The sequence below is a fragment of the Lupinus angustifolius genome, chromosome LG05, assembly GCF_001865875.1.
Source record: "Lupinus angustifolius cultivar Tanjil chromosome LG05, LupAngTanjil_v1.0, whole genome shotgun sequence".
NCBI classification, from domain to species: Eukaryota; Viridiplantae; Streptophyta; class Magnoliopsida; order Fabales; family Fabaceae; genus Lupinus; species Lupinus angustifolius.
Genome location: NC_032013.1, coordinates 25,804,003 through 25,819,084, shown reverse-complemented (window position 1 = coordinate 25,819,084; position 15,082 = coordinate 25,804,003). Strand labels below are relative to the sequence as shown.

At 28.5% G+C, this 15,082-nt stretch overlaps 1 protein-coding gene, 2 long non-coding RNA genes and 1 other non-coding gene across 4 annotated transcripts; all 4 read right to left on the bottom strand.

The window, feature by feature from the left end:
• LOC109348385 lies at positions 3,229-3,489 on the bottom strand. The gene is made up of 2 exons (XR_002107726.1): positions 3,443-3,489; positions 3,229-3,321 (listed from the first exon to the last, which is right to left on the bottom strand). It is a non-coding gene; the product is annotated as an uncharacterized LOC109348385 (long non-coding RNA).
• LOC109348384 (aquaporin PIP2-1-like) lies at positions 3,644-6,929 on the bottom strand. The gene is made up of 4 exons (XM_019588800.1): positions 6,529-6,929; positions 5,233-5,528; positions 4,402-4,542; positions 3,644-3,977 (listed from the first exon to the last, which is right to left on the bottom strand). Exons 1-4 carry the CDS (start codon positions 6,836-6,838, stop codon positions 3,858-3,860), a joined length of 867 nt encoding a protein of 288 aa, XP_019444345.1. The 5' UTR covers positions 6,839-6,929; the 3' UTR covers positions 3,644-3,857.
• On the bottom strand, positions 9,590-13,738 carry LOC109348386. Its single transcript, XR_002107727.1, has 3 exons — positions 13,724-13,738; positions 10,976-10,979; positions 9,590-9,669 (listed from the first exon to the last, which is right to left on the bottom strand). It is a non-coding gene; the product is annotated as an uncharacterized LOC109348386 (long non-coding RNA).
• TRNAI-AAU lies at positions 14,174-14,247 on the bottom strand. The gene has a single exon. It is a non-coding gene; the product is annotated as a tRNA-Ile (tRNA).

The window sequence follows — 15,082 nt, the reverse complement described above, 5'->3', positions numbered from 1 at the left end:
AGTTTATTTGAGATATTCTTTGACTATATTATTGTATATGTATTAATAAATATAAATTGATATTTTGTTTCAAATTTTAGTTTTAAAATCATATATAATTGGATTTTTTATCGACTGGAGCCTGGCTTTTTCACACTGGACCTAAAAATTGTGAGGAAGGGGCTAATTAGAGGTGAGTAGTCCTCTTTCATTTTCATGAAAACAGCACCGATTGTTATTTAAAACCGACCAACACATTAACCACAATAAATTATTTAGCAAACAATAAACAATAGAAGGAGGGAAATCTTTACCTTATAATATTATATATTAAGACTTCCAATATCTTAGGCCAAACATGTGAAATGGGTTCATGCTCCTCTCTTTGGGTGTGGCTAGTGGAGGTCTTCCCTCAAACTCCAAACCATAAATATTAAATTTCACTCACACCGGTGACTCGGAGTATACGAACTGAGCATCTGACTAGTTTGAGCCGCTTTTTTGATTGATTATACATAAAAATTAGTATGTGTCAGTTCAACACGAAAACTAGTGATTTGATCGATTGAATATGTTCAAATTGTTTGGTCAATTAATTTTAAAATAATGTTTAACCAATGATAATCGGATTTGAATTCACAACTTCTTACACTTCGTTCCTTACGATCTTCTTCTTTATCATCATACCACCTTATCATTCTACTTATTTGTAATTTATATCATTACTATAATTATATTTGTTAAATTACGTTGAAACAAAACTTTTGTTGTTTAATTAAGTTTAAAGTATATGTTTTTGTTGCAATTAAATTATAAAACTATGTTATTGATGATGTTTTCAATTTATTTATGATATTTTGATGTAGTAAAATCTTTCTTATTGGTTGTTTAATCCAATACTTGTGTAATGATAATTTCTTATATTGATAATAAAAAAATATTAAATCATCTTATAATATGAATTGAGACAAGAGATCCAATTATTAATTTAGTGATCAGGTTAGTGACTCATTGACGCAATATATTAAGAATAACAATCATGTCTTCTAAAATGATTATGTTTATGTCACTAACCAGTCAACTTTTTCCATATAAATATAAAAATGTTAGTTTAATAAAAATAGTCAACTATTCTTTGGTGACTGATTTGATAAAAGAACCCAAACTGATAAAATATATTTTAAATTATATTCTAGTCTTACTTATAAACATTTTAAATAAAAGTAGATACTTTTTGTTTTTTAAAATATAATAAGATTATAATAAAAAATAATAAATAAGGATGAATAATAGTCTTAATTAATATTCTTATTAAAAGTAACAGAAAAATAAAGCCAATCAAACATTTTAGTGCGGATAATTAATGTGAAAAGTAATGAATAATACATAGAAAACATAACATATCTTATAAAAATCAACATGAAAATTTTCTAAATGATAATATCTTATAATAAAGGATGAAAAGGAATATGTACTAATCACAATTCCCAATTTAATATTCCATAATAAGCATATTAAATAATAAGTATTATTAATTTAGAAAATCAGAATGTATCTGAGAATCAATTAATACAGGTATTATTGAAGTCCTCCCTCTTATTTTATGATTGAAATCTCCCCTCTCATTATTCTCATTCTCTACCCTTGTATATCAACTTTATATAAATTAAAAAATTGTTTTAATTATTTTACTTTTTTATTGCATTTCCAAATATGTTGATTTAATGATAAAATTATCAAGCTGGCTCCTTCATCTGATTCACACTATTCACTTATATTTCTATTTTTAGGATAAATATTTCGAGAAGGATAATGTGAAATAATTGTATATCTTCTTTAATGAATCTTAATTAATAGGAATTATCTTCCTATAATTAGGTACTATTATTTCGTATATTTTAAGTCTACTAATTAATTGTAATAACTATCAAAATCATTAACCATTGACTTATTATTATTTAATTTGTTTCCTTCTCAAAACAAAGACTCCTCATAAAAAATCATGGAATAGTTTTGAACAATTTTGAATAAAATTCCATTAATTTTTAATAATAGAGAATATCGTAATTATTCTAAATTGAGCATTGCAATTTCAAATTTTGTTCTCCAATTTTTTATTTACTTTTGGGTGGGTCTCTTGAACAAATTCGGCTTTTCCACAAAATCAATAATGTCAGAATGAATGTCAGTGGAGCGTCCTATATGGAGCAATGACACAAAAACAACTCTTCAAAATAAAGTGATTTATTAATTAAGCCAAAATATATCCTTCAATCATCTAATGACTAAGATAACAATGTAATTTAAAGTAAATAAATGTTAATAAATACTATAAAACTTGCCTACAATACAAACATATGCATTTTAATTTTTTTATACTACCAAAAATATTTCATCATCCCTTTTGGGTAAGGAATTAATCCTCTCAGGTCGTGTGATTACTCTCTCAACAAGTATCACTTTCAATAATCGACATTTGACCTTTTGATTATCATGATAATCTAGTTGGGTTTTAGTACACAACTAGATCGACACATTATTCACGTACTTTCTCCATCTAGGTCTTAAGACTTAACTTACACCTCACACATCCAAGAATCAGCATTGGAAGCATTAAATTTGGTGAACATCTTTCAAGGATCCAACATATATAGGCAATGACTGAATGTTAAAATAATTGGACTCAATTGATGTTATATACAAAACCAAAAGGGAAAAAACATGTTATGACACTTTCATAATCTGAAATTTTCAATCCATTTCTTCTTCATTTCCCTTATTTGATAGCAATCAATTTTGTAAACAATATTCAATTTGATATTTTAATATATGTAAAAATATTTATGGGTTGTAATTCTGTCCATTTCCTTAACAAATTAATAGTATCTGAACTCAATCTACATATGGTGCCAAAACAAATGTTTGAAAACAAAAATATTATCCTTTTGTAGTATTGTGCTATATATATAAATATCATATCTTAGATAAATAATAATGGCAGTAGGGGCCACCCATTAGGAAGATTGGATGGGGCAAAGATTTGTTTTCAAGCTATGATGTTGTTCCTTTTCTATCCTTCTATTTTTTTTATCCACAAAATTAATATTATTAATGATGTACCTAAACCAAAAAAAAAAAAAAGAATTTGCAAGAAGGAATATTGTCCCCCTTCATTCATATAAATGCATAACAAGTAAAGATATTATTCATATGGTCCATAAATATTTCAGAGGACCACCTTTCAATTTCAGAAGAGAAAATTAAATAAGCCATGGACCACCCCAATGACATTATGAATAGGTGGATCCAATAAATGTGACATTATTAAATTGACACAACGGTCTAGCCCTTATAAATAAGTTCATTGACTATAAGTGATTTTATTATTTTTTTTTTGTATTATCAATGATATATTTTCGTTTATGAGTAAAAGATTAATCTCTTTCAGGAAAATTAGCACAACGGTCTAGCCCTTACAAATGATGCTCATCCACTACATGTGATTTCGTTTTACGAATAATATATGAGTAAAAAATTAATCTTTTTTGGGTGTATGGTTTCTTCCTAATAAATATTGTTGTCAGATCAGGAATCGAATAATTGAGAATAAAAATACAAAAATAACAAATACAACTAGAAAAGAACAAATGTATTATTGACCAACAAAATGGAACATGAGCACACATTTAAGAATAATGACACTCAAAATACATAAAATTAACATGAACACATGCCTTATGAATTATTACCACAAATAGAAATTAAAAATATTGTGAGGAAGGTATAAAAATATCAATCCACCATGCATATATTTTACAAGTACAAACAATTAAGAATAAAATATTCCATCCAAGGTAGAGTGCACCAAATTGAATGAGTTATAGATGTTGGGAACTTCTGGAAGAACCATGAGACTTGTCTGAATGTGCTCTCAACACATATTGGTGATAGATTGCAGCAATGGCAGCACCAATGAAGGGTCCAACCCAGAAGATCCACTAAATTAATTAACAAAATTAATTAATACCTAACACTTTTTGGGACACAATTTTGTACCAACTAATAAGCAGGAAAAAAATATGACAAAATTCAGATTTTTTTATAAAAATAAAGTTTAGGTGGGTCGGATCACGGACTTTCTCGGGTTAAGATAAATTTCACGACTTTATAAACATTTGCATGGTACTTATAGATTATCTGTCAACAAAAAATGTCCTTACGTTAGATGTGAGATTTAAACTCATAATCTTATTTGTAAAGAATCAATTCCTTCCGACTAATATTTGTTTGCGATAATAAGAATATGTGATGATTTTAAGACTATACAATTTAATTAAGTGTAGTTTATTATTTGATGAACTTATATAGTTATATTGAAATAAACTCAAAATAATTTAGATAGAAAATGCAATGATATTATACCTGGTCATCCCATGCTTTCTTGTTGTTGTACAACACGGCGGCTCCGAAGCTTCTAGCAGGGTTGATGCCGGTTCCGGTGATAGGGATGGTGGCCAGGTGAACCAAGAACACCGCAAATCCAATCGGAAGTGGTGCCAAAACCTATTTAAAATTAATAATAATCAATAACTAAATATTAACAAAAAAATTGAAGTACTTTTCCTAAACGTTTGATACACATATCATTGAACAAATTATTTACTTGTTTGGTATATTATGTAAACATAGCATAGAGAACATTGGGTTTCAGAGGGAACCAGTGTTTTAAACTCGTGGTTACGGTTATTCTGATTGCGGCTGTTGCAAAGTGAATTATTTTGTGAGTAAAAACATATTCTTGACATTAATATGGTTTGATAAAGCCCGATGCAGTTGTATTACAGCCTAATGCAGTTCAAATGCGGTCCGATACGGTTGTGTTGCAGCGTGTTGCGATCGCATCACTATGATTCGATATCACACTGCAATTGCAGTATGGTGTGGTTGCAGCAGTCACCACAACCACAATATTGCAGCCGCATCACGTGTGATACTGTAACAATTTGAAACTGGGAATATCTACTCCGAAGTGTGTCAAAAGTCACAACAATTAAGAGACATCATCTCTCATTCTTAATTATTGATTATTCAACTCATTTAACCAATACAAATATTAAAAGAAACAGGTTTCAACTTTGAAGTGAACATATAAAAGGATATTAAAACATGAGTTTAATCAATAGTATATGATTTGCTGACAATGTAAAAACACTTACACTATTAATATATACATATTAAATTCTTAAAACATACCGGAACATGGGAATCTCTAGCTTTTCTCTTAGGGTCAGTAGCAGATAAGACTGTATAGACAAGAACAAAGGTTCCAACAATCTCAGCACCCAAACCAGTTCCTTTGCTATAACCATGAGCTAGAATATTAGCACCACCTTTGTACTTGTTATAGTAACCCTTTTGGAAAGCCTTGACTAACCCAACACCAGATATGGCTCCTAAAACCTGAGCCACCATGTATAATAGAGCTCTCACTAATGAAACTTTTCTTGCAAGTAACAAACCAAAAGTAACCGCTGGGTTTATGTGACCCCCTAAAAATAACATGTCACATTTTAATATATTAGCCTTGTTATTAAAATAAAAGTACACATATAATTCTCATCTAAAAGTTAACATTAAGTATTCAAAAGAATGTGAATAAAATAGTACCCAAAAAGGGGAAATTAAATAAAGCAAATCTATACATTAAACTATATATCAATAAAACTTTAGTCTTATTCTTTACCTATAAACTTAAACTTTAGTCTTATTTTTTAAGTGGCTAATTTATTGATATTGAAAGAAGTTTTAAATTGGCTCATGAAAAACATAGCAAGACATACTTGATGATTGGGAAATGAAAATCTCAATTTATTTCTCAAAAAGCTCAAATTCCTGTTAAGATGATTATTTTTATGAAATTTTTTATGGAAAATTTAGTTCAGTGGTCTTAATTGACTACATTATTTGAGATTTAATGATTAAATTGAAAATATTTTCACACAAAAAAAATGTCAATACCAATTTGGATCTTCAGTATTAATTAAAATTTACCATACATGAGCTAATAATGAACCGCTATGATTTATTTTTAACTTAATTAGTTCACAATTTTCTCTCACAATTTTTTTAATTAATATAAACAAAAAAAAGGTACTATTTAAGCGCATGTAAGATCATAAGACTAGTCCATAAACTAGTTCTTTCAAAAGTCTTTAAAAACGTGTGTGTATCTATAAGAAATTTTAATTTAAAATTAATTAGTGCCATGTGACTCTATATTATTGTCATTTATATAAGAATTTATTGAGATTGTAGTTTTATTATATTACTAAAACAAACATCTTTACATTAATTGATTGTAAATAAAAAGACAAGTAATTAATTGAGTCAAAAACATGAAATACTTTCCTTAATACGCACAATTTTAGAAAAAAACATTTACTTGCTAAAAAATTCAATGCTCAGAATAATACTAATTACATTATTTAATTAGTGCCAAAGATTATTATCATACCCGAAATAGTAAATGAAAATAGACAAGAATGTTACCTGATATTCCAGCAGTACAATACACAAGAACAAAGATGGTGCCACCAAAAGCCCAAGCAATACCAAGAATCCCAACGCCACCACAAGCATCGCCCCCATGAGTCGGGTCAGTCTGGCTGTGGTAGCCGATAACGGTCAAAATGGTTATATACAAGAAGAGGAGTGTAGCAACGAATTCTGCAATAAGGGCTCTATAAAAAGACCATTTGGAGAGTTCTTTGGCATCAAAGAGTGGTGCTGGTGGTGGGTCATAATAGTCCTTGTGGTGATCCAATTCACCTTGTGGCATGTCTTTAATGTCCTTTGTCATGGTTGAAGATAGGAACAAGGAGACAGAGACAGTGTACTAGAGGTGAAAGAGTGTTTTGTTAAGGGTTGAGTGAGGTTATGATAATGGATACAAGTAGCTAGATAAAGAGTGTATTTATACCAGGAGCTATATTCTTTAGCTATATTTTAAGAGTATATATGCATGGTATATTGGTATAGTATATTTATTTACATAGTGGTTATTATGTGTGTATTATTGAAGGATGACAATAATAACTTTATCGGTATGAAAGTGTATTGTAATAATACTTGCTTAATGGATTTTTATATATTCATAATTTTAGTTTTTAATTAAATATTATATATATTATTATTATTATTTTATTTTGGGATTATATATAATTTATTTCATTGATATTTAATAATTCAATTATAGTGACAAATATATATTAATTATTCTAAAATATATAAATATATAACTAAACTTGAAAAAAATTTAGGTTCTTGCAAATTAGGGCTACATAAGCATTACTAATGTTCGTTTTCCATTGGCATCTCTTGTACTACTTTTATTTAAGAGAGTCAATAATGATTAACATATGAATCATGGATAATTGACATATAGTACGTGTAAAAATTCTTAGATTATCGATACATATTTGTTTCCCTCTTTTAAGAATATAATATCTATGAACTATCATTGTAAATTTAGTATATAATACAACATTCATGTGTGTTACTTATGTCTAAAAGTCAATAATAATTAATATAGATGAATGATACAGTGATATTATAAAAAACTTTTATATTATTACTTTGTTAATACATATATTTTTTCTTTATAAAGTTTAAAATGTATACTATCATTGTAATTTTTTTAATGATTAGTACCTCATCCATAATTCTTATGTATTACCTATTTTTTACATGATTGACATATGAATGATAGATGTATATTGACATTCCAAGGAACTCTCATATTATCACTGCATATACTATATTCTTTTTATTGGTTGTGTTAATAAATATTTATTAATGTTGTTTAAGAAGTGTCGCAGCCCAATTTCTAGTTCAATATTTGTTATGAGATTTGGGAAGAGGTAAACTCGATTTTGGCCTTTACCAAAAAATTTGGAGTCGCTCATATATTTTTTGTGGTTAAAATATAGAAAATTCTATATTATTCTCAATTTGGATAGTATAGTATTTTAACAAGAGTTTTGAGTTCGAAAGTCAAATATGGACCAGTAAGGATATTAAAATTTCGTCTGCCCATAGTAAAATGATACTCTTGCTGATAACATTGACTTTTATATCATTATTTATTTCTATAGAAAATCTAATTATTAAAATAAAATATTTTTTATTTGTGTGTACAATAAAGTTCATGTTGCCCCTATGTATCCCAATACACAATATAAAAATCAAGACAACACACATCTTGGTTAAAAGTTTGATTAAAAATTTAGAAATTATTTAAAATAATTGGAGGAGAATTAAAATAGGATAAGTTGACATTGGTTGCTTAACATCTTTCTTATTTGTTAAAAAGCAAATACATTATAAATGACCATAATTGTTTCTTGGATTCATAGTAGAAAGAAAGATATGATATTAGTTTGCAAGGGATTTAAAAGGGAAGTTATCCTAAAAGGACCTATAATTGCTACCATAGGCTCAAATGTTGATCTATTAGACTGACACTTTGGCATGTTGAAAAACATGAGCATGCATGATCACATGATGTAATTGAACCTTCCTTCATTAAAAGTTAAGCCAATATCACTTGGTATAAATAGACGATGTTATTTATAAAATGAAATATTATCATATGTTTAACTTCTCTCTACAATATTTTTCTCTATCTTTTTAGCAAAAGACAATTTTATTAAAGATGTACTTAAATATATATAATATTACAAAAATTAGGCAGAGCTAATAAGTAAAAAAAAAAGAATGAAAGGAAATGTGATTAGTGATCGAGAGTAAGACTTCTTATCAAGGTATATATTGTTGATCTACCCATATTTTCAATGATCTAGAGTCAAAACTTCTTATTTGTTGCATCTACCATATGTTGTAGTAACTTATGAATTGAGTTGAAGATTATATCATTCTTAGCAAGCTAGATAGACCGAATTATTGCTAACCATGTGATAATCCAGAGCTTCCGACACTTTTTATTAATTGACATACCAATGTAAATAGTAAAATTTTGTTTTGGTTCTTGAGATAGTACAATGCAAATATCCAATCATTTGTATATCACTATATATTACATTATCCCTCCACTAGGCTGAAAGAACAATAACAAAATTGGATTATGTCAACTCCCAATTGATGATATTATAGTCATATGAAAATATTTTTTATCCACTTTAAGCATAACATCATTATTACTTAACAAAGATAATATAAGCTTATGCTATATACGTGCATATATGTTCCAATATAATAATTTTGATTCTTTGTCCTATGTTTCCTATAGCTACTTGCCTTGTTCATGTTTTGGGGTAACCTTTCTGCTTTTCTTTAGCTAGGGTCATTCTCTAGCCAGCTCTTATATATTCCCTATGTCTATCTTGGTCCACGTTGTTCTAAATTATTATTCCTCATCGTGATCCATGTTACTAAGCATCTAACAAAGCCAAAATTCACACCATGTATTTCTCAATTTTGATTGGACACACTACCAAACCAAAAAAACTAATTATACAACAATATAAAAACCACTTCTATATAATATATATGTGCCCTCTATTCACGTAAGGGTATGTTTGTGAGTTGATCATGAGTTTTAGAGGAGAATGAAAGGGAATAGAATGCTTAAGAGTCATGAAATACACTTGTGATATGGCTCTAAAGTCTCCTCTTTCCATTTTTTCTCTCGAAAACTCACTCGCAAGCAGACTCTAAGTGTATGTAGTTTTAGATTGTCAAAAAATCATATTAGTACTTACTATATAAAGCTAAATTCTAAATTTAATATATAAATCAAGTTATGAGGGTTAATTTAGCCTTAGTTTTCAACTAATTTTAGCCTGTATAATTTTGATGTATTGTGTTGAATAGTACCTATATGCCCTTTTCTTAGTGAATATTTTTCCTTATCTAAATAATTAATTTTGTAATATATTGATATGATAATTGTTACTACATGGACTAGACATGTATAACAAACACACCTCACTGGCTCATATATAAAAAAGATAACCCTGACCTCAAATATATCATAACCTTTATTCCTTACTCTTTACAACCATCATTATTCCGAGAATGGAGTGTGTGAGTATGAATATTTCTCTAAAATATTATTTGTCATATGTGTTTAATATTAATAAAAGACAACAAAAAAACTATTCTTAAGTCACAGATTTCTATAGTAGTGTCTCATGTGACCGACACTTGTAAGAACAATAATGGCTTTTCAATAGTTTGTGATGGATGAAATGCGGCTGCTATATAATAATGGGGTCATCATCTAAGAATTATTATTATTAAAAGTTTTAACTTTAGTAGAAATTTTATATTTTATATGTATATATATGTGTGTATTTTTTTATTAATGAAGCATAAGGGTGTTAAGATCATGAATAACGACTCTTTCATTTATATAAGCTATAAAATCCATACTAACATAGAGAAAAAAACAAAATTAGAAAGTCATCTCTACTGTAATTAAGATCATGAATACTATTTCATGTCACACACAATAGATAAAAACAACGAAAGAGATCACATGTCTCAAAAACTCTGTTTATTTCTATTTATATTCAATCAAATTACACCAACTAATATAATTCTGTTTTTATAAAAAATTATTTAATTGAATGAAACCATTTAAGAATACAAAAAGAAATGTATGATTTCCATTCCCAAAAAAAACATCCTCCAACCTCTCCTATATATTTTATAGTGAAGAGCTATGTTGCATAAATCTGAAAATAATAACAAATTACTACTAACCTAAATGATATTGGTTAGGGTTGGTTATGAGAAATGAGGACAAAAGGATACTGAAGTGGCATACACATCAAATGGATATTGAGTGGACACATGTAAAGATGGGACAAGGATTGTGCTGTCCTCGAACGTGTCCCAAAACCTGTCCTGAACCAATCACAATATGCAACATCAGTTAAAAAATTTAAACATTTATAATTTTGTCTATTTTTACTTTACTATGATTGGTTTGTGACAGACTTTAGGACATAGTTAGAGACAAACTTTGGGACATAGTTGACGACAACCGATTCTCATCCGTAAATATGGGCTATGAGGGACATAAGGCACACGAGTCACATGGAAAAACGGTGCCATGACAAGGACATGAATGGACCAATCAAGGGTGTGATAATGAATAGTGAATGGTGACAGCAACGTTCTTACAAAGCACCAAACACTGCATATCGACTATGTTAACTATTACCTCTTGCTATGTTATTCCCAGACCCACCATCAAAGAATCATATATAAATCTATTATATTAAGGTTTTAGGTTCAGTTATGGCATCAAATCTTTTCTTTGATGAAATTGTTGTAAATCTTAAAATTTGATTGATTGAATTGCCTCATCCTTTTAGTAGAGTATTTGAAAACACAATAATTAATGTCTCTAACTCTTGTTAAGTAATTTGTCCAGAATTTGATTTGATAATAGACATGTTATTATCTTGTACTCTATAGTATGATGTGGATTGGTTCTGTATTTAATTAAGAGTTAATTATACTATCACCCCTGAGTTTTAATGAAATTACACAAATTATCCTTCACTTTTCTACACCTATACAAATATCCCATACTTTTTATACTTTCATTACACTGACCACCCCTGCATGATAAATAAGTGTAATATTTTAAACAAAAAATATGATAAATGCAATTAAGTTAAACAAAACATGGTATATTGTGAGGAAAAATCCAAATAATATACAAATCAATGTATCTTTATTATTTTTGGTTATAAAATATATCAACAATTCTAAAGAGATATTGTTTAAATTGATCTTATACTGTATCGTAACAAACCAAAAATAATAAAGAGGTATCGAATCATATATTATTTGGATTTGTCTCCACAATATACCATGTTTTGTTTAACTTAATTACATTTATCACATTTTTTGTTTAAAAAATTACACTTATTTCTCATGCAGGGTGATTAGTGTAATGAAAATATAAAAATTAGGGGTTTGTGTAGGTGTTGAAAAGTGAGGGGTGGCTTGTGTAATTTCGCTAAAACTCAGAGGGTATCAGTGTAATTTACTCTTTAATTAATGTTATATAGTATTTGATCTACATCAGAATCTTGATTTAAGGTAATTTTTATATGAGAATGATGGAATAAATATTAAAATATATTTATGAGATGATTTTTAAACTTTTTATTTCTCTTCATGCTCAAGAAACTAAATCTTTAAGAGATTTCTTTTTTGGTGAAGATAAATGTTTGAAAATTATAATATTTATAAGATGACATTCAAATTTTCTTTTTTTTTTTCTTTCATTCCACTTCAAAAACTAACTTGGGCCTTATAAATCCTACACACTTTCCCCTAGGCCCGTAAAAGAGATGGCTTGTTTATGATATTTCTTTTTGGTGAATAAGTTATAAGAATTTCACTTCCATTATACTTATACAATGGACATAATTAGATTGTAATGGCCCCAACCCAGCATATATAATCAAAACCCATGAAATGAGCAATGTATAACATGGCTCAAGTAATCCAATAAACTATCATTTAGCTTCTGTTTGCGAGTTGGTTTTTGGAAAACAAGAGAGGAAAATGAAAGACTTGGAAGACACGAAATACACTTGTAACATGATTCTCAAACATTCAATTTCTCTTCATTCCTCTCCAAAATCAAACTCACAAATCGACTATTAGTGTCTATTGTTCTTTACAAAGTGACATTAATATACAAAAAGAAAAAATATTTTACAACATTTATATATGTACATGTTGTTACAAACTCAATCGTGATGAAGCTCACAACTATATATTCTCTAAACCTAGATCCTCCAAAACATATTTGACTTAATTTGCATGTTCACTATCACATAAAATATTTCACCACTTCAATTGAACGCGACATCACTGCATCAAAATTCACATTTTAACAACGCACATTGAAGAGCACCCGTATAAAACAGTTAAATGATAGACGACTGGAAATCATCAGTGATCGGTGATATCAACATGCATGTTGGTATGATGGTGGACGGATCCAACGTCACAAACCATATAAAAGAAATAATATAAACATGGTACTTATCACATATTAAGTAGTTTATCATCGTCGAAATCATCACCAGCTTCTTCAATAATTGTCTCCAATTTAGGAGAATTAGAAGAAGGTTTTGTTGGGAAAATTGTAGGTGAGGGAGCAACCTCCAACCAAGAACTTTGGTTTCTCATTGCCTTAACCATATTCACAAATTTTGACAACAACTATAATGGATTATTTATATTGCTCACAAATACCTTAACCAAATGAATATTGTTGAATGGAAATATTTCTCTCCTCCTCCTATCTATCTAGAAAGAAGAGAGATAGAGAGTTTTTTTCTTCTCTCAAGAAATGTAAAAGGATTTGTATGTTTATGAGAGAGAATAATACAAACTAAGAATCACAATAAATTTTGTTATTATGAAACTTGCTTAGATCCTTAAGTGTGTATATATAGGTAGTGGAAGCTAGAAATAAGGACAATCTAAAACTATAAAGTTAAAATTAGGTATGAGATATTTAAAGATGATAACAAGTGGAGAAATTTGTAACCACAAACATTAGAAGTGTTTATTTATAGCAAAATCATTGGGACACAAACTCACATAGATCTTCTCCATATTTTCACAAAGTTACATGGAGCCATGTAATTAATACATTATAACATGGCTGAGTTTAATTAAAATGAACTTTATTTCCCTCCAAAATTTTATTTATATTTTTTTGGTAGTACGAAGGAGCCACATCTTCTTATCTAAATTATGGGAGTCATATCTTCTGTCTCAAACTTTGTACTACTTCATATACCTCTGGTTTGTCATTGGTGAGAAAATGTAAAGTTAATATATATATTTAATTCACGTTTTACTTTTCAAATGAGAAAAATGTACATGAACTTGTACAAAGTGTGGCTCCCATGTTGTTATCATTATAAATGTCATTTGAAGGTGTTAATGAGATGAAGTATAAAAAGAGTTCATGACTTCACACAAATAACAAAAAACATAATGGACATCAATGTTTTGTATGATAACAAGGTGTCAAGGAAGGGAACCATTTACACTCTTTGGTTGTGATTATAATTTATAAAGAGTTTGAAGCTCTTGAGGAGCTTATATAAACTAAAAATAAAACAAAAAATGGCCCATACAGGTTTCGAACCTGTGACCTTCGCGTTATTAGCACGACGCTCTAACCAACTGAGCTAATGGGCCATGATTTTTCTTGATTCTAAATAACTATATATATCCGTATGTTATAGTTTTAACTATTTTATATATCCTAAGTTGGCTGAGTAATATGTTTACTAAATTAACATCAATACCATTCTTTTATATAACTCTAACATATTTATTTACCATGTTTTCCCATTTATTTCCTCACATGGAACAAATATATGGGGTTTGAGAAAATATGTTCAAATAAATTCTATAATGTTGATTCAAGTGCAAAAGTTTTACGTTATTAAGTATGTGACAACGTGGTTAATTCATGGGTTCATGTGTATGTATCTCATGAGATTAATCTCTCATAGAGAAGAATGATACTATGAGTTCAAGCCTCGGTCAACCCTCATTAGGTTCGATCCAACCATTCTTTAATTGAACATGGATCAACACTATACAGATTTTGTCCCATAAAGCTTTTGTACCACATATTGCTTGAAGTCGGGGGAACTCATGTTCTTGCGATTGAATCCAAATTATCTACGCTAAAAGTTTTTTATGTCTCTATACCAACCTAATAAAATTTTGTCCAATAATAAATAATATACCTCATTTAATTTCTCATTGATTATCATATTAACACATTTAAGTATATCGTAAAACACAATTGAGTTGGTATAGAACATAGAAAACTTTTGTGAGCATTTTTGCAAATTATGACCAAAATATTTTTTAAATTGCCAATAAAATCTAAGCTCTTATCCATATTACATAGTACCAATTGGCAAATAGGAGAGTGAACAAGCGAATATTTTATCTAAAGCATGTAGTAGAAAACTTGAATGGAGAATATTTTATTTAAATAAATTAAAACATTTTTGTT